General features: G+C 39.1%; 1 protein-coding gene across 2 annotated transcripts in view; it reads right to left on the reverse strand.

Annotated features, from left to right (window-relative positions):
• The window catches only part of LOC134638459 (ral guanine nucleotide dissociation stimulator-like), a 60045-nt gene extending 39977 nt beyond the window's left edge, over window positions 1-20068 (reverse strand). Inside the window, exon 1 of one of the 2 annotated variants that reach the window (XM_063489099.1) lies at window positions 19457-20068. In XM_063489099.1, the coding sequence (XP_063345169.1) occupies window positions 19457-19477 (21 nt within the window). In that variant the 5' untranslated portion in view covers window positions 19478-20068. Of the gene's footprint in view, window positions 1-5746; window positions 5882-19456 lie in introns of those variants that run through there. The other variant, XM_063489098.1, reaches the window with a different exon arrangement.
• Window positions 20069-21247: the final 1179 nt, after the last annotated feature.

The following is a 21247-nucleotide window of genomic DNA, read 5'->3' on the forward strand; positions in this document are numbered from 1 at the left end:
CTTGTGAGCTTAATTACATGTCTTATACAGTCACCCATTGTTCTTCTCCAACTACAGCATGGCTGTATTCTCTGCTCTGTCCATCTTTATCAACATAGGTCTTTTCTCTCGTCCATTGTCACCTCAATATTTTACAAATACAGCAGCTAAACTAACATCAGGGTTGGCCGTATGAGGATCCTGAAGATTCACCATGTCAACATTAACCTCCCCTGGGACTGCTGTTTTTTTCCTGAGTGCACTTCTTGTCAGTTGACATACATTACAAGACTTTAAGATCCTTTTGGCTGCTCTTGTATTCACAAGGGCCCATCACAGAGAGTAGAGTTTTTACACCTGATGCCCTTCCTACTGCAACCCCAAAGGGATGTGTGTCACCTCCTGGGATCAAACTGTTAGGCAAACATGTAAGCCACTACACATTTACATAGTTTAAGTGCCTCTAAGTCTGGAGCTAAGTCTGTGCTGATTTGTGTCCATTTCATGCCTAAAGTGAGAATTTTCATCTTTTAAAAAGCCAAAAAGGTCTACAACTGGAGGCTGGAGGAGTTAGCTCCAGAATATTAAGGTGGCAGACAAAGGAAAACTCAACCCTTTTTTTATATCAAACATTTGTCCTTCTTGTCAAAACTTGCACAACCAAGCAACACAATCATCAACATTTTATTCCGGGTTTTGCCTGGAAACCGGAATGTTATTTTCCGTGGTGTTCTGCTCTTTAATGAGTCCGGGGTATAAACCACCTTCCACTTGAAAGAAACCACAGCAACAGATGGAAAAGCAAAGAAAAGAAACTCCTGCTCTGCTGTGCCACTTTATTTCAGTCCAAATGTCTCCGGTGTACTCCTGCCTTTCCATATCACCTCCACCTCCACATCCACCTGCACACCTGCTTCCAATTTCCTCTTCGGGTCCTTCAGCAAGCATACCCACACTTGAGTTCCTTGCCAAATTGTCAATCGTGCTATCTGAGATGTAGATTTCCAGCCTTCTGTCTGGCCAAGTCGCCTTGTTTTTGCTTCTTCTTCTTCTTCTTTCTCTTTTTGGACCCATGCCTGCCTGCGCATGCCCCTCAGGACTTCCTGTTTAACGACCCACATCAGAAATGGATGATCATTGCTGACGGCTTCATGGTTGCAGTGGGAGCTAAGAGCAAAGGACTAATAGTACACTGACTGCCTACGAAAGAAAGTCTGGATACTGTTGTGCAACAACAAAACGCTGCACTCATCGTACTCATTAACTGCTGAAAACTGTCTAAATGTTGATTCTAAATTGAAATATGGCTCAGAGCCTCAGCCTTGCTTAGTGAACATTATCAACACGTCTGCAGATGCTTCCTTCAGAGTCGACTCACAGTTTGACAACTGACAACATCTGACTGTTAAACTTTTTCTTCCTGATCACTGGCTGTAAGCAACTCATCAGTGTGCTGCACATCCTTGTTTTCTAACCTGCTTCAGAAAACAAATGTTGTTTGCAGGAATAGCTGATCACAGTCTGTCAAAGTTTACAGTTTTTAACTAAAACAGAAAATATGGAAATAAACTGCATCAAACCACTCTAAGAAAGTCTGACAGTAACACATTGTTTCCCATTAAAACAAGAGAATAATGCATTCTGCATTCAATATTTGCTGTTTGCCCATAAAATACTGCTACATTCTGTGAACAGCTTTGCATGCTGGGGTTAGGTTAGAATAAAGACAGCAATGCCCCACAAATACAGAAAGCTATTGTCTTTCTAGAAGAAACACTAGGGAACACAAGAGGTGGTTGTGATTTTCAAATAGTGGAATAGACATTTTATTAAGAATAACACTACCAGCGAACAGGCCAATAAAGCATGGTTTCATGGAGTGGTCATATTAAATGTTACACAAGTCTGGAGGCGTTCTGTGAACGGTACACAATACAGCCACCAAACAGCTCTAAAATCTGCCTAGTAAAGCTAGCAAGGCTATTACAGCACAGTTATTCCATTAAAATTAACCATATCTGAGAAGTTCCCACCTAATCCCCTCAGAATCAGCTGTTTTGTTTGTTTGGGGATATGTGTGGAATCCCAATCCAATGCAAAATGGCAACCACACATAGTTGCAGGGCCTTTAGATGCATCTATTAATGGGTCAAAACTCTTAGTCGCCTTATAGTTTCCAGTATTTTTGAGCCCACAAAGTGTCCTAAATACAACAGATATCCTCTTCATATTGTAGGTTGAAAAAAGCAGCTCTGGTAAAAGCTGCAAACATATCAATTTTGAACTTTGACCATCAATATCATGGGTTATCTAACAGTTTTAACAAGAACACTGCACAAATTTAATGCCTATGAGGTACAGTTACAAAAATGGCACTAACATTAGAGCAGCCAAAAACACCACATAGACAAAATAATTGAGATAAAACTTAATCTTAAAAAGATACGGAGCAGGATCACTAACTGCTCAGGTGTTTAGTGCATGAAAGTCCTCTCTGGCATTAACAACAGCACAAAACTGTGCACCAGGAGCTTCATGGCATGGGTTTCAATCCGAAGGTGTAACGTGTTATTTGGCCTAGTACTTCTGTTCTTACAGAGTAGCTCACAGTTAATACTGAATAATGTTTTGTTTGAAACCCTCACCTGTATTATACAAAAGATTAAAGAAGAAAAGGCCCAGTACTAATTTGAGTAGGTAAAGAAAGTCTATTACAAATCTACCATAACTACTTACAGTCATCTGAGAGCAGTGTCAGGTTCAGTGGGATCTCCAAGTGCAGCATTGTTGCTTGGAATACACAGTGTTTTATCACACACATCACTTTTTAGTAGCGGTGGATGGAAACACAACTAGAGCTTCAGACAACCTTAACCTGAGGTCTAATGAGTCAAAACACCAGTATGGACATGCAGAGCCTTTATTTAATTTAGCATACCATTACATGTGTGTGCTGGTGCATTGGGTGTGACTTTCTAAGCCCCTAAAACCATTTTGTTAAAGTCATTGTAACATGTTTGTTATAAATTTCTAGTCTCCATGGTTAACCCTGAAAACACAAAGTGATTTCATTAGTTTTTTCTTTCTCAAACTTGACAAAGGACCAGAGTAAATTCTCTATTTTTTTTAAATAAAAAAAGACTGGTCTTTATAACTGCAAGTCTCCACTTTTTTTCGGCCACATCCAGCCGTAACTACACCAAAAGCCTAACAGCAGGGAGCGCAAGTGACTTTGTTTGACCCCAGAGAAGAATTCGGGCCACATGAAACACAATCCGGTGATACAGCTGAGACACTAAGTGAGAGTTAGAGAGAGACGATCAGCTGACAGTACATATCCACCTCTCACACTGACAGCACAGCAGAGGATCACATCTAATTAAATATTTTTGTTAGAGCAGATTTCCTACAACAACATTACGAAAGAAAAACGTAAAAAATGTCCTTGATTAACCTTGAAAACTGTGACTACGTTGTCGTTTCCAATCACAGACTGGAAAAACTGAGACTTTGCAGTTTAGTTCAAACATGTTCAGTATTTCACAGGTGGAGCAGACTGCCAAACAAAGCCACAGGAGGACAGTTTGTGCAGCCAACCTACCTGCACACGAACGCACCATCACACCTAACTTCATTCAGTTTACACTTGAAACCTCAAAACAGCACAGAAAGACTGGATACATCACGGTCAGAACTATGTGGACACCCCTGTTACATTAATTCTTGATGTCTCCCCATTTTTGAAGATGTTGTCCAGGAAGATTTTAAGCCGCCTGCAGTGATATTAAAACACAAATCTATTAGTGAGATTCAGCACTGATAATGAGGTGAAAATTTCTGGCCTATGATTGGTCTTCCAGTTAATCCCACAGTTGTTGGATAAATGGGGTAAACAATTTCTTTGGTTCTTTGGTGCATTGGCTTCATACTGGGAAAACGACATGTTTAAAGTTTAAAGGGCCACTGGGCTTGTAATACGCTGGAGGATAGTTGATGTTGTGGCACAAAAACACTGATAAAGCTGGTGTGGCTTAGCTCAAACTGTGAAAAATGGCTGTCTGGAATAGTTTTTGCTTGGGCTGCCAGCTCACATTGTTTCCACATTTGTCATATTACATCCATACCTGCATGTCTAAAACTGCAGCTTCATTTTAGCCAAGAATCTATCATTTAAATAGCTGCCAAAGACTAAACTGCTGGTGAAGACCCAAGAACAGAATACTTAACGATTTAATACTGAAAAAAAATCAAACTATTAAAACGTATTACTTAAAAAAAATCCTTCTGTTGAAGATAAAGCTCCTGCAACCCTCATACCAGTGTACGTGTAACTAAAAAGAACTCCCTGTAAACCATTTTAATCATGAGCTTCTTTCAGTCGCACATTTTATTAAGAGCAACACATTCACTACATTCACCATGGGATCATTACAGACACGACCAAACATGTCAGGATTTCAAGGGGCACACCTTTATCTGCAGGGAGATGGTTTCCTGGGTGTGCTGAGTTTTATATCAGCAGCAGCCCGACACACACACACAGACTATGCTATGTCACAGCTCTGCAACAATGAAATGAAAAAACTTGGCAGTAACAAACACATAAAGCATCCGTCCCCATGCAAACAGAGGTATAATTCATGTGAAGGAACAGCCTGAAACCATGCTTTCAGAGTGTGACAGCTTCTGAAATACAGCCAGAAGCAAAACCTGAAGGCAAACTGACAGATCAGGTGAAAAGGAAACGGAAACATGCAGGTCAACGGGTGAACATATGCAACCTGCAAACCTGGGCTCAGCACATTTTGACAGAACCTTTAGTAAAGGGGTGCAGACAAACGCCAGCGTTTATATATATGTATATATTCCAGTTAGGTAATACTTCGTTTTTTCTCTTTGCCCACTTGCTAATTTGTTTCCTTTTTAATTGCTTTTTACCGTCCCTTTCACTCAGCCACTAGAAACTTTTCAGTTATATTTAGGCACAATTCATTTTTGGTTTAAGATATTCATTTCACACAACACTAGTTGTGTTGATATATTATAACCAGGAAGGTACTGCCCCTTCTCATTAATGCTAAACCGGACCTCCTGCATAACTGAGACAGACCAGCAGCTTTGTTGGAATAAAAATAACCTGTCCCAACAAACAGAACCAAAAAAGTCACTCCAATTACATTAACCCAATAATGGCAGCAAAAATGTTCTCAATTTGACTCCTTGTAAGTCACAAGACTTGTCCAAAAGCTCTAAGTGGCTGTAACTGCTCCAACGAGTCAAACAAAACAACGAAGACATAAAAGAGCAACACAATTAACTTCTCTGGCCAGAAAAAGAAAATAAGTAAAAGCAGAGAATGGTGGGTGTTATCGTTCCACGTCCACTAAGAGCTTCACTTGTAAACCACACACACTCAATACTGTAATCATTTACAGCCATACAAGTAAACAAATGAATGGATGTATACAGCTTAAGAAACACACCATGACGTTCCCTGTGTCCATTTTAAAATAATCTACAGATGTTAATACTGCATTAAAATACACATTCAGTCTTCTTTTTACAGTAAGCATGCACAAATATATGCTACAGTATCAAATATGTAATTAGTACACAGGAACACACTCACACACACACACTCTAGCAATTAAAATTTAACTACATACATATACAGTATGTATGAATGCACTTATGTTCCTCTCCACACACACACGCTGCATCCACACACACGCACACCCAGCCAGCCTGGCGTGGTATCAGAGCTCACCAGGTCATCCAGGATGGTGACGGGGAAATCGAACATGCACATCTTGACAGGCTGAGCGAGCGCTCTGTGCAGGCTGAACAGGGATTTGGCTTCCATGCTGTGCCCTGAACGCACCGTGCAGCCAACGCTCGACTGCACGCAACCACAACAAAAACACAAATAAAACCAGAAGAAAAAATGAAAAAGGAGGAGCTCCCCAGTCTGGCTGCTTGCTTCGCAGTCCTATCACAGAGACCTGCAAAGAAATCCACCTCAAAGAAACCCCTCCACCTCCTTTTCCCAAACACCAACAACCATCCACTCCCCTTCCTCTTCCTCTTCTCGCCTTTCTTCCCCTCCTTCTCCTCCTCACCAAGGAGCGTCTAACTGTCAGCAGCTGCTCTCTCGTCTTTCCGTCCTCTGGGGGTATTGCCCAACACCACTCAGCTGTTTTGCCACGACCGCAGTGCTCTCACATTCAGACGGAGGTGCTCAGACTCGCCACCGAACCACAGCTCACGTCTGCCCGGAAAAAATAAAACCTCGCCAAATGAAATAAAATGCAGCAAGTACACAGAGGGTCCTCCGAGTTGCCGTCTGACTCGCTTCTGCTTCATTATGCTGCAGCGATTTAATCAGGAGAGAAGGACCAGCTCTGTTTTGCTCCTGTAGTGCCAGACGGTCTGTGTGAGCCCATTAAAGATGAAGCAGGGTGACTGCTTCAGAGGCTGATGTATGAATCAGACTCTCTTCTCATTAATGTCGCTGGTAAATGTGAAGGCACGCATTCTGCTGAGTTACCAGCCCTCATGCTAAAACTTATTTTTCTTTTATGGGTTTGATGAGAGTCTAAAAGTCTGAAGATCTTTTTAACAGGATGTTAGCAAAGTCCTTTCTCTCATTTTTTTTTTTTTTTTTTTGGGGGGGGGGGGGGGGGGGGGTTGATTTTAGTGTTAAATTATATGTTTGATGGTCTCTTTGCTGTGCTCCTTCACTGCACGTGGGCAGCATTGTGACTTTTGCAGATATTTTCAACGATGCAATTTTATCTTTATTGCTGCACAATTTACATTAACTCACATTTAACTTGACTTACTGCAAATACAACCTGAAACTAAAAACCAGCATGTGTGCCTCAAACCTGCAACATGCAGTTGATGCCTCTAGTATAACAAAGACTTCATAGAAATTTATGGTAAAATGACCTAAATGTTCTCTTGCTCCATGTCCTCGGTAAACATTTTCCTGATGGGTTTATGATCTTTGGCGCTAGTCTTAAAGAATGCAACAATTATTATTAGACTCAAAGACAATGTTACCGCAGAATGTGCTTTAGGGTGTGGCCACTTTGTACTTAAAAAATATTATTGTTGTCAAATATACAAATTTGTCAAACTGGATGTCAAATAAAAGGACAACAAAACAAACTAATCAAAATCTCCAAGCCCATAAAGTGCAGTTCTTAAAATGGAAACATGAGGATGGTTCCAAAAATTGTCCCCATGTCATGATCTAAATAAACATGTTTACCTGGTACAAAACATTGGTTTTGGCCTCTATGCAGAGTTTACCCCTTTCTAATGACTGTAGGGGAATACTGGAGTCAGGGGCATGGACACTATTGACTGGGCCTCATTGTCACTGAACTTGACCTCTCAACTACATTTGTGTTGTTGGTGCCTTTTGGAGCATTTTAATGTCTTTCTTGGACAGTATAAGCCATCCAAAAAATTGACTTTGAATAGTTTTTTATTTAGCACTAATTAGCATGTATTTGCGTCATTCTACTTTTATACCTGTAGAGTGTATGGATGGAGTATGCTAGAATTAGCTGATAATTAAACTCTCCACTCTCTCCAAATATGCTCACTTCTGGCTTCATTAAACCAGCAAATGTTGAAGCTTTGAAGCTAAATTACTGAGCAGCACCATGAAAATGTCACCGATTATCACTTGAAACAAGGAGGTGTCAGACGACAGTCTGTGAATCAGCTCTACCTGACAGTGGAGGAGACACATGGGCCGATTATCTGCTCATTTATTGATCCATGAGGTAATTACAAGGTTGTTATTGAAGCTGCGGGTTACAAACAAAAAGAAGTAAAAGTAAAGTATTCAGTTTAAACTAGAGCAGAGCGGCTGAGATAAAACAAACCTTTTCAGGACATATTCTCAGAGTGTCTTTCATGTTTTTATTTGCCGTGTGTAGGTGCAGGTTTCCCCACAGCAGCAGGATTGATTCAGAGCCCACCGGGAACCATCTCGCCTCCAGCTGGACTCCGTATTGACATTCTGATATAATATCTTTGTCATGTTTGCAGCCTGAACCTTAAGGCTTTAATGTGCTTCTGCAGAGACTCAAAATACTTCTTGTGAAAGTCGCTGTATGTAGGTCACACGGCTGTTACCCTAAATGGCTGAAATGCTGATAGAAAGGAAGCAAGTCTGCTTTGACGTGAAAAAACAGGCTTAGAGTTGTGAAGACATGTTTTGTTTCTGAAAGTCTTTCATTTTTTGTCATGCATTTTTTGTAGACCTATCACATGCATGTGATTCGGCAGATTATGGTATTCTAGTAGAAAAGATATGCTCAGCTGGCTTAGATCAACAGCACATTAAATGGTTTTATTCTTATATTTCTGGTACAACTCAGACAGTAGTCTCCAAAGGTTTCACACCTCCTGCCATTCCTGCAGATGTTCCACAAGGATATTCTCCTGGTCCACTTTAATTCACCTACAAACTGCAGCCATCGAGCCACAGGCAGTTCTCTTTTTCTACACTTTAGAAAAAGAAATCAGGAGATGAACAACCAAACTTGGTGCACAGGTGCATGTTAGGCCCCTGAAGGTTCTTATTTACATCAGAATCATTATTTTATTTTCATCACATCATATGACGTAATCATGGTGCCTAGCAGTCATATCCAAGAGCCTAACGTATTATTTATATCAACAAAACTTCCATCCATCCATTTTCTTCCACTTATTCTGGGTTACTTCCAGGTCACAGGGGTGTATAAGTGCACATGGCACCAGGAAACTCTAGACTGCAGGTCGTTGATCGATTCTGTAATCGCTGGGAACGCCAGGCAGAGGCTCCCATCTCCGAGATCTTCAACTCCCACCTTCAGCAGAGCTTTAACAAAAGTCCAAATAAACCATGTTCAGCACCTCCATTGTCGGTGCCTTTCACGATGGTAACGCCCAAACTAAATGCTTGACTCCGGTGGTGAATGGAACCATTAAGCAGAAAAAGGAGTCCTATCAGGCTTGGTTAACCTGTGGGACTTCGGAGGCAGCCGATAGGTCCTGACAGGCCAAGCGGAACGCAGCTCGGGCAGTGGCTGAAGCAAAAATTCATGGGAGGAGTTTGGAGAGGCCACGGAAAAAGAATTTCAGACTGCTTCGAAGAGATTCTGGCAAACCATCAGGCAACTCAGGAGGGAAAAGTGGTGCTCTACCTAAACTACACTGCACTGTGTATAGTGCAGGCAGAAAGAATACTTTACCACATCTGCTAAATGTATCACATCAGATACATTTCAGAAAAATTCTAATCAGACATAAGCTGATAAGACTGAGTGCATGTTAAAATTATCCAGCCTATGGTTTATATTGTATGTTATATTAATAGTTACAAAAGTGAAACTGTTGACTCTTAAAGATACTTATGGTGGTGTTGTTTATATGGAAAAAAGCACTTGATTCTTTCTGTTACAGTGTACTGGTTTTATTTCAGTTGATTCTTTTCTTGTTGTGGGGGGTTTCATTGAAGTATAAGTTTACATTTATCTATCTGCAGTTATTCTTACACATGCTTATTTAAAACTGTGAACATGTATAATGTGTCTTTGTATTATTTGTCTGACTCTCTATATTATTGCACATCTTTTGTGCACAGGTCACTCTTGAAATAATAATCGCTGGTCTTGAGGAACTTGAAGAATTATAGCAGGGTCTACCTTATAGTATAAAGCACCTTGAGGCAACTGCTGTTGTGATTTGGCACTGTATAAATAAAACTGAAATGAATTGAGTAGAAAATTTGAATTGATTTAAAAAGTGCTGAATTCAATGATGCTCAACATGGAGATTTAAAAGTACAGCAGCCACTAAAGATGAGGAACTGCCGCTGCTTTTTAAAAACACTATTAAGAAGTAAAAGAAGTAGCAAAGAAGCTGAAGGAAAAGAGAGCGAGAGGGCCTGAAACACCACTGGGAACTGCTTTCAGATGCAGAGACCGTCCCACGGATGAATACTGTAGGAGAGCGGTTGTCATGGAAACAGGGAGGCAAAGCTGGCTCTTCATAGGGCTATATAAGATAGACCCCCTCCTCCTCCTCCTCCGTCTATAGATACACAGCCAGGACAGGAAGCCAGAGTGTAACCTGCAGCTCGGCTTCCTGTGGACTCAGACAAAGACAGGACGGGCGGTGCAGGTACACGAGAAGTCAGTTCATCCGAGACACACGACTACAGGGTGCAAACCTGTTATTACAGCTAAACGCTGCTTTTAGACAAATGATTACAGATTACAGAACAACAACAACAACAGTACTTGTTCTGACTTACTGCTTAACACGAGACTTTCAAGGAAAGATCAAAAGAAACATGTAAACAGGAAAATATAACCTTTATGTTTCTAGATTTTGCTCAGTCTGCTGAGCAAAGAATAGAAACAAACAGAAATTATCTACTGAAAACTGGCCTGTTACCTAGTTTAAATAAAGAAGATCTTTAAGACCTTGTCAAGGACAGGGTAAATCTGGTCCTTCACACTTTTTAAACTGATCTAAATATCATTTTTTGCTCCTCACAACTTTCAACAACATTAATGGTAATAATCTGCAAATTAATAAAAATGTTTTAATGTTATCTGATTTTCTCTGAGCATAAAAAGAGGTCGTATCTATTTGATATGAGATCATCTTTGTTATGTAAACATCTAATTTTTGTCACTTTGAATCCACAATCCAGAAATTATATTGTGTTGCTGACAAGAAACAGGCTTCAGAAAGTCAATGAACTGAAAAGAGAACTACAGAACAATATGTGTCTTTGAAGCTAATTTCAAAATGATGGAGATGTAAAGACAAGTTTCACTTTTATGTGCAGGCAGTTTTATAGCTGAAGGTTTGGCTAAGATTATTTTAATGACACTAAACATTCACTTTTTTCATTTTTTTTTTATTTAATCCAACCCTTTCATATATTTTCTGTCATGCTATACTTATTTTTATAGAGCTATTGTAGTTTATTTAAGCTATTTCGTTTTAGGCTATATTCAATATTTTGGCTGCTGGGATAAATAAACATTGTTTTAAGTTAATCAGAAGGTTTGGGCCATGTGTTCATCCTATGAGATACATAAAGGATATAGCCATCATAACATGCTTCAGAAAAAAAAGAAAAAGACAAACATGGACTTTTTACTCTGTAGAGCAAAGAAAAAACAAGACTGGAAATGTAATGATTAGGTTATTTTACGCTCACTCTTTCGCTGTCAGACAGAGCTGAACTGTAAAAAAAGCGATCTACATACCTACCCTCACCTACAGTCACGAGCTTTCTCCTAAGGGTGGCTGGCCTCTCCCTTAGAGACAGGGTGAGGAGTTCAGTCATTTGAGAGGAGTACAGACTAGAACTGCTACTCCTCCACATCGAAAGGAGCCAGTTAAGGTGGTTTGGGCATCTGACACGATGCCTCCTGGGTGAAGTGTTCTGGACACGTTCTAGCAAGAGGAGGCCCGGGGCAGATCCAGGACATGGTAGAGAGATTATATCTCTCAGCTGGCCTGGGATGCCTGGGTGTTTCCCCGGCAAAGCTCGAGGAGAAGCTAGGCTGGGGAGAGAGAAGGAGAGATCTGGGCTTCTATGCTTAGATAGATGAGCAGATAAGCGTGAGAAAATGGACTGATGGATAGATGGACAGGATGGGTGGAAGTTATGGAAGGCAAAAAGAATGTGTGCCAGGTGATTTCACTTAGAAAATACAAGAACCAATCAGTAATGAGAAAAAGATGTCAGGAGGTGGAAAAGGAAAGGGGTGAATCTTATATGTTCAACTTCCTGCACAACTATGACACTGTCATATTTAGGCTGCAAAGAACTTGGAAACATATCTTCAAGGTCAAAAATTAAAATTCTTTTACGTCAGGATTTATTTGCTTTTACAAAATGTTCCGTTCCACCCCTTAACTGTCACATCAGACTTGTGAAACAGGTGGTTGTGAGTTGGCTCCATGGTAGAACTGTGATCAAATATATTTCTTTGGTTTACTAAATGTTATAAAAGTTAATTTAACTTTTTAGGGGGTAATGGTTTAGAGCTTTATGTAAATCAAACTGTACTTGAAAAGGCATTAAATATGAGTCATTTGAATGATGTCTTCCTATGATGAAGAGAGAGAGGTGCTAAAAGGAAAGCAGAATATTAGATCAGAATAAACTGAAGGTTTTCAGGCTCATGTGCAGACCGGTGCTCTGATACATATGAAATACATGAAAGGTTTAAAAAAATATTTTGTAAAGTTGTGAGACAAACATTTAGGTACTTATGTAAAAGTTGGAATCGTGCAAAGCTTTTGGCATTAAAATATACTAAAAATATTTGAAATAAACATACTCATAATGCAGAATCATATTCATAATATTATTGGATCATAATCATTGATTCACTCCTTGGTATATAACTTAAATCCTATTGCATTGGAGACAGTTTACATTGCTCATATAATGCTGTGCAGATTTATCTATAATATAACAGCATCATATATTGGCAGGTTTATTTCTGCAGAGTGGCATGGAGTGCAAAGTACAATACCTGCATCCAAATTATAATGGGGTAGAAGAAGAAAGTAGTATAAGGATAAGCACCAAATCAATGGTAGTCCAACCAATCACAGCTTTGAGTTCCTTTTTTGGGAGCAATCAGGCTGAAGTAACAAATAATTCTTATTCTTAATGTCAGCAGCCTGATTACACATTGAAATAAGAGTTTAAGGTTACTGAAATACCCAGTTTGTTCTTAGTCTTTTGGAAAACACAGCAGGAAGGCGACGCTGGTTGTGCAGGACAGAACAAGGATTTCACTCATAATTGTAGGGCTGTGTGATATGACCAAAATCTCATATCCCGATATAAGACATCTATCGTCCCGATAAGGATATAAATCACAAAATTTCATCATTTTCTGTAAATTCTGTGAATCTCGGGCAGCTCGACTTACGTGAAGTGTTTCCAGCTGGGCGTCGTGTACCTGGAGTTGACACTTTTAACCGATGCATGAAACGATACATTTTTAGTCATAAGTTGTAACGGCCGCCGTTTTCTTTGTGAGTATTTATTACACGGCGTGCTGCGGGGAAAAGCCTGTTCTAACGTTTGAATCTAAGGTTTATTTTTTAGCACCTGGCGGCTCTTTTTTGTTTCTCATCCGTAAACACTCTGCATACTCTTTCACGGGATTCAGTTTATTTTGAAAAGTCTCAACAGGATCTTGAGCTTTATTGTGAAAGGTTTATGTGGAAAATAAACAAGCGGACACGCGATGGTTTTACCGTCGTTGTTGCTAACCACAACGCATAAAAACAGGCGCTTGTCCGTCCGTAGTGTGGTTATATTAAATATAAGAGAAAGAGAGAACTTTAAGAAATTAATATAGCCACTACAGTGACCATCAAAATAATGAAAAAATATTGCCGTAAACAGTTTATTTTGCGACACCACAAAACAAACGATAGCGTAAAATGAAACGATAGATGTTTTTATATCGTCATCCGATATATATCGTTATATCAAACAGCCCTAAATAATTGTGACTTAAAGTAGATCCGTGCCAACTGTAAACTGTATGTGTGACCATGTGCACAAATAGAAAGTTGAGTTTTTCTCTCAGAGTGTAGCCTTGTACACTTCAGAGCTCATTCTGCTACTTTTTTCGGCAGTCACATGATCAACAAACACCAGTGACCCAGTTCCTCTGACACATACATGCCCATGCAATAACAATCCCTCCTCTGAGTTTGACAGATGATGTGATATGCTTCATTTCATGAGCTGTTTCTCTCCTTCTCCCTGCTTTACTCCTCCCATCATTCTGGTCCAAGTTCATATTAGTTTCTTCTGTCCAAAGAGGAAGGAACTGGCTTTTTTAGCAGGATTTTTTAAATGAAGCCTAAAGCCAAAATGACTAAATAAGTTTAAGGAGCCTGTATGATACTTGGATGATAAACCGTGGAAGTAATTCTGTAATAATTCTCATGCACTTTAAATGTCTTCAGCTGTTTTTCAGGCCTTTTTGGTTTTCATGAGCAGGACACTTTCTGGAATCTTTCTGTTAGTCTTACTTTGTTTCTTTCAGCCTAATGATAGCCTGCTTCACTTGCATCAGCGTCTCTTTTGACCTCATACTGAGAGTTCCAGTGAAAAGACACCATTTACTCATTGCTGTCATGCAACAACAGTAATGCTCATTAGTCAACGATGTCCACTTACTTTTGAACCTCAGAAAATGGGGGGTGGTGTATAAAATGCCTGCAATTCCAACAAAGTTAATGCAATACCTTTTTACCCTCCCTGAATTAAAGCTGAAAGTCAGCACTTCCACTATGGAGGTGTATGGAGCAAAAACTACAAAAAAGAAGTGTCACCGTCCAAAAACTCATGGCTCTAACTGTATACAGATAGGAAAAAAAATACTAAAAATATAATCTATCTATCACATATGATTCCTAAGAGCAGAGACAGGCATACAAAGAAATTTCCGGACTCTTCTGCCTGTTCTGTATCCTGAAATCATCTTGTTTCTGGCCTGCAGAGTCTCTGGATGGAAAAATTTGCCTTCACTCAGCATGAACACGCCTGCAAATGATTACAGTGTCTACACACTCAAATCTAATCCTGTCACAAACGTGGACAAATGTTGGCAGCTCTGACACAAAAATTCGAGCTGTTTGCTGACCGAACAAAAACAGAGTGGGGCAAAACAAGTGTCATCAACGAGTGGAAATGTTACACTGCTCCTGCACTTTGCAACACTATTCATACACTTTGCCCAGCAGTGCAAAAAGGCTTCTTCAGAAAAGAGATTTCAAGGACAAGCCCTTCCTCTACATAAACGAAAAAAAGGAGAAAAGAAAAGAAAAACCCTGAGGACTAAAAACTGGAGAAAAAAAGTCTGATTCTTGTCACATTCCATCAGACAAAGAAGTCCGATATGCTTGGAGTGAAGTCAAGCTTCAAGAATGGAGTGGTTTGTGCAGAAAATGGAGCGACAGAGAGGCTTACAGCTTTATCTGCGATTCCTACAATAGTACAAAAAAACCAAAACTGGGAGTGCAAATAAATGTTTCAAACGCAGATAAACATCAATAATACCAGCAGCAGGAAGCAGGATTTACATGGAGGAGACAAAGAAGAATAAGGGTGTTTACAGTAAAATCCAGGCACCGTGAGCTGAGGGTTAAACGCAGCCTTTGAACGGAGGCGGTGGGAAGCCTCACATCCATCCTGCTCGCCTCGCAGACAAAGCTCAGCAGTGACCTTTGACACAGATTCATCGGGTTTACTTGATGATTTCTAGCATGGAAAAATTATAGAAACAACACAGGGAGGCTGTAACCCTGTTTTACAGTTATGAGCTGGGATTTTTAATAGAAAAGACAAGAAAATACCATGATAGCATCAAATCACGGCAAACTCTCCCACTAAAAGAGAGGCTTTTTCTTTTAGTTAAATCAGCGGGAAGCTGCAAAATATATTTAATCCTGATAATGAACATGACACGGCTTATTGAGACTAATTAATATGCTTCCTGGATTCTGAAAACAGTGCTTCTAACTATAATTAATGGAAACACCGACAAGTCCAAACAGGCCTGCAAGCGTCCTATCAACTTGCCCAACATACTCTTTTTAGCTAGACTTTAGGCCAAAGTTTATATCAAACTCTGGGCCTCTCTGAGCTGACTGGTTTTAACTGACTGACTTTTATACCATTATTAGAATCATAAAATATTTTTACAATCCCAATGAGTGGCATTACCTATTGGTTATGTGTATTTTAAAGCCTCAGTGTTGGCATTTAGGCTACCAACAAATTAAATTTGGAAGGCAGCAACTGATACATTAAACATAGTCCAAATGGATGAATGGATTCTTCAAATCTAGAGGTAGTGACTTAAATTAGTGGAGGTGAGGCCAAGCAGACAGCTAGCAACACAGGCACGTTTAAAAAGAAAAAGGAGGAGATCTGATATCAAAATTTTCTGTCCTCAAAAAGTAACACAAACACCTGCATACAATTCAGATTTTCCAGCTCAAGCCTTTAGACACCAGGAGAGTAAACACTGCAAAGACAAAATTAATCAACAGGAACAATTTAAGGAAACTGATTAACTTCCCACTGAGTGACTGAAAGAATTAAAATCAGACACACCTCCTCACATCTCTGACGGTAAGATGTATCATTAACGCTCTGTTTATGGAAGCAAACAAGAGGAAGTAACTCCACCAACATCCCGTCAACACCACCTCCTGCCCTCCGTTCTTGGACAGATAAGGTTATGAGTTCTATTGGTTGAAGGACATTTCCTGAAGCAAGTACCAAGAGGCAACAACAAGCAGAAAACTATCACTGAAAATAACTCATACTTCAGTTTATAAGCATAGGAGACAAACAAACATCTGCCTACTAGTTTTAAAAACTGTTCCGTGAAATTTCTGGCCAATAATGTAACCACAGACATGTCTTTATTAGTATTTCATATTTGTCACTTAACATTTTAAGTGAATCTACTGAGATATGTTCGGTTTTTATCAATTTTCCAACTTTAAACCTTCAATATTTAATTAATTTATTTGTCAGTTTGTTTGAAAAACTGTTAAAAATAGGACAGTTATTTATTTATTTTTTGGTTGTTTATTTTTTTTATTTATTTATTTTTACTGGAGATAAACATAGTGGTGAAAAAATATTGGTTGAATTGGTATTTTATAACAATTTTATCCATCCAGGACTTCATTCAATTCATACCTAACATTGTACAATAACAATTTATTTTTCCATGTAACAAAAGTTAATGTAACAAAATAAAAAAGACAAAATGGCGGCATCAGGAGCGGATGCCTGACAAACTGCTATTTTAAATGTTGGTATTGGCCAAAAATTTCACATTACAGCACGAGGGCTTGTTTGTTTACCTGGAACAAGAGTGAACATAAATAACACAAAAAAAAGAAAGAAAAAATACATTGGTATCGCCACGAGCTAAATAAAATATCTGCACAGAAATCACAATCAGCGCATCCCAAATATTTTATAATGAAGATTTATTTGTTCTCCCAGGCACATGGGAGGGAATAAAAAACAAGAAAACAAAGAAAAAAACATCAGATATTATTTATTAGGATTGACCTGTTTAACAAGCAGTGACTTCCTAAAATTTTATAAGATTTGTTCCATAGAACAGAGGTGAATGTAAATATTAATACAAAAAATGAAAAAAAAATGCTGGTATCACAACTAGATATACTTTGGATTATTATTTTTGCCTGTTGGTATCTGCCAGAATTTCACAATTTGGTGCATCCCTAATAGTTTATAATTAATTTGCCTCCCTGAAACAAGGGTAACCCTGAAAACCAAAAGGGACTGAAAAAAATATTGGCATCAGAACCCGATATCTGTCAAAAAACATTGGTATCCATCTATGATTCCACAGTTGGTGAATCTCTAATCCTGCTATAATGATTGTAAGATATGTGGTATATGTGTCTTATGTGCCAGGTGGGCCAATCTGAACAGAACTTGGCATATATATATATATATATCAAATATTAACATGTGTTTTTAAAAAAAATGTTTTTATATTTTGATTTGTCTTCTACATTATGTTCATCATCCCTCTGCAAATGCAACGTTACATACACCGTAGTGCTGGGCGATATGGAAAAAATATTTATCACGATATGAATTATTTTATATCACGATAACGATATATATCACGATATACCACCTGACCTGTGGTCATCTGGAAAGTATGCAGTCTGTAAACAGCGAGTGGAGAGGGTGCAGTCTTTGTTTTGAGTTACTGTAAAGTATGTCGCAAATCCGGGTGCATGTAAAGCAGCACCATGTTGCAAAACCACAAGACAGTTTCGCGAAAAATACCATATTTTTATACTTTATTTTCTCTTGCATAAAGTTCAGAGTATGTATAGTGAGAAGACAACACTAATATATTTGCACAGGCTATTTAACCCTTTAAGACCTACCATAGAACCAAGTCCGCCAGAGCTTATCTTTACATTTATTTATTTTGAGTGTCTTCATAGTTTTATTTTTGAGATACACAAATTTTTATATATAAATGAAAATAAATAAATGCAAATTTGCAAAAAAACAGCATGTGCATCAAAATAAACTATTTCCAACAGTGTAATTTGACTTCTAAGCATCCCAGAAACGATACAGAAGAGCATAAAGTCAAACATGACTTTTAAAAACACCAACATAGACTTTGAAGCTTAAAAAACTACATTTTCCGCGAAAGTGACGTCATGCGATAGTTCGCGCTGACTTATATTCCAACTAGGAAGTGTTATGAACAGCTGATCGGATCGGCAAAGCCTGTTTCTGGAATATTATGTTTTTGTTGCTGCAAGTCTGGAATATTATGTTTTTGTTGCTGGAAGTGCTTTTTATGCAATTTTTGCAAAGCTATATGTGGAAGAAAACCGTGACCTAGGGCAAGCTAATGGAATAAGATGTAAGTACAACTCCTACGGTTTCATATGCAAAAAAAAAAAACATTATTGCACTACCTTACGTGGTTACAGTTCTACAGGGATTTAAAAATAGTTAGGGAAAACGGAGTGTGCCTGCTCTGACCGGTTGTAAAGGGTTAATGATATATTTTATGTAATAATTTGTAAAATTCGGGTTAGAAACGATAGAAACGATAGAAGACAAATGGCACGATAGACACTTTTCTATCGTCCACACGATATATATCGTCATATCGCCCAGCACTAATACACCGTTTGTATTTTTTTTTTCCAAGCGTCATGTTCAACATACTTAACATGGACCTAATTTAACAATAACAAAATTTTGTATCTGTGAAGAAATTCCATTTCAGTTGGGTAGGTGAGATGTTTAGAATTTTTCATACCATAATTACTGGTGACTCGAACAAATAATATAGTACAGATCTATTTTTTCCAGTCACACAAGAGGGAATTAATAACAACAAACAAACAAATAAATAAATAAATGATTGGGAGGGGGTCAGATTTAGGTCCTAATTATTTTACAAAATGTCTTTATTGACCTAAAATTTTGCAATCGTGCAACCCTAGCTTCACAATATTGATAATGTCTTGTAAATTTAATCCCCCCAAAATTAAAAACACATTTAATTATTGTAAATGCTATGTCTTACATCTTTATATACAGTCTATGGCTTAAAGAGCAGCAGGAGAGAGAGTGGCAGAGAGAGGCAGACTTTAAGCCGGGGAGAAGGAGAGAGAGGGGGATTATTATCATTAAAAATGTGCTGATCACCTGCATAAATTCACCTTTACAGCCCGTTACTTCTATCAGATCCCAGCTGTGGCAGGGGTGCAGCACGCGCCCCATGTAGGCCTAATTACTATACGCAAATGAGCTCAGGTGTGCATTTAAATATGAACCCGCTGACTTCACGGCTCTGTGCTGATTTCTTACCTGTTTTTCCAGCATGATCATTCTCTCAGTATCATGACCTTCATGGAGTGAGTATCCATGCGAGTTCTGGTTCAGCGCTAGACACACTCCTCCTCAGCCAGCATCTCCACGGACGAGCGAGAAAAATGTAAAAAATAAAAGGTACTAATGGCTAACTGGCGTTACCCTTTGGAGGTTAGGAGACCCCTGCGATGTTTTATCCTTGAGATAAATGTCCTCGGTGACTCCAGCATGTCTTCGCAAGAATAAAAAAAGGGGGGGCGCATTAAAGGAGTGTTTATTCATGGAGGAAAACACATCGGTCAGTGAGCAGGGAGGGGAAAACGGGCAGCTAACGTTAGCGTGCTAGCGTTAGCCGGCTATGATCAGATTTTTATTTGTCTCCTCGTGCCTTCATCCCAGTCACGCTCCAAAAACCGCACGGGGACGGAGTCCTCCAGCGCAGGCGCTCCCGAGCGAATCCCTGCCGCCGTTACTCGACGGCGGCATCCCAGCGGAGCGGAGAGTCCGAGCGGAGAAGGATGCGAAGTGGCTCGACCAGTGTAAATGGATGATGCTGGTGGTACTGCTGCCGCTGCTGGCTGATGGGGATTCTCCGCTTTCAGCAGGGCAACAGGACGCTCCTTTGCTGCTGCTGCTGCAAACACAGAGAAAGTCGGAAAAACGACGCTCTTGAATGCACCACACGTAGACCGACGCATCAACGGCAAAACAGGCGCTCCTGAACACAGGAGTTCAATGCAATTCAATTCAATTCAGTTCAATTATGTAAATATTTTGCATTTAAAACACATTTATGAATTATTTAAAATAAAACAAAACTAACAACGACGATCCAAACACAAAGTCGTGTAAAACCTATGGCACGAGGGCCGGAAATAGCCCTTTAAAGGGGCAAACTTGGCTAGTGGATGTCTGTGTTAAAACTGCAAAGAAGTCGTCAGAAGTCCAATATTATTTACTGTTCAGTTCAATTTAATTTATGTGATATTTCACAGGTCTGGAAATAGATATACTTAATTTATTCTAAAAGTTGAGAAAAATCCTGTCATAAAGCAGCTAAAACACACACAAAAACAAAAACATTCAGCTCAGTAAAACAAAGGTGAATAAGGAATAATGTAAATATTAGCAAAACAAAATAAAAAGACAAAAAGGTATCATCATTGTAACCAGATATTTATGGTTGTCTTCCATTTCGTTCGACATATTGCATTTCTTAGTGATTAATTTGTGTCTCTATTTGTTTAGCATCACTTAATGTTTGTTTTTTGGGGGGATTTTTCGCATCTCTTTGTTATTGTTATTCAGTATCAGTTTTAGATCATTTTGCATCTCTTTGTGTCTGTTTTATGTTCTTTATGGTTGCTTTTCCAATTTAATTATTGTTTCCATCTTTGCAGTGACTCTTAGTCTCCGCTTAGTTATTTTTAGCATCTCTTTATGGCGGTTTCGCGTCCTGTTGTTTTCCATGTAGTTGTAATTTGCAGGTCTTTGTGGTCCTCTGAGGTCTGTGATGATGTCATGTTTGCATCTCTTGGTTTTACATCTGTATCTGTCTCCATCTCACCCTATCCCTATTCCCAGCATCTTCTTCTGCGTGCCCTCTGCACTACACCCATGAACCTCCTCTGAGGTGTTCCTCTTTTTCTCCTGTCTTACAGCTCCACATTCAACATCATTTATCTAGTACAGTTACCATCTTTCATCTGCACATGTCCAAACCATCTCAACCTGACCTCTCTAACTTTATCTGCTTGTTTGTTTGTTTTTGTCTCTTTACAGTTATTT

This window comes from Pelmatolapia mariae, linkage group LG12 (assembly GCF_036321145.2).
Source record: "Pelmatolapia mariae isolate MD_Pm_ZW linkage group LG12, Pm_UMD_F_2, whole genome shotgun sequence".
Classification (NCBI taxonomy): domain Eukaryota; kingdom Metazoa; phylum Chordata; class Actinopteri; order Cichliformes; family Cichlidae; genus Pelmatolapia; species Pelmatolapia mariae.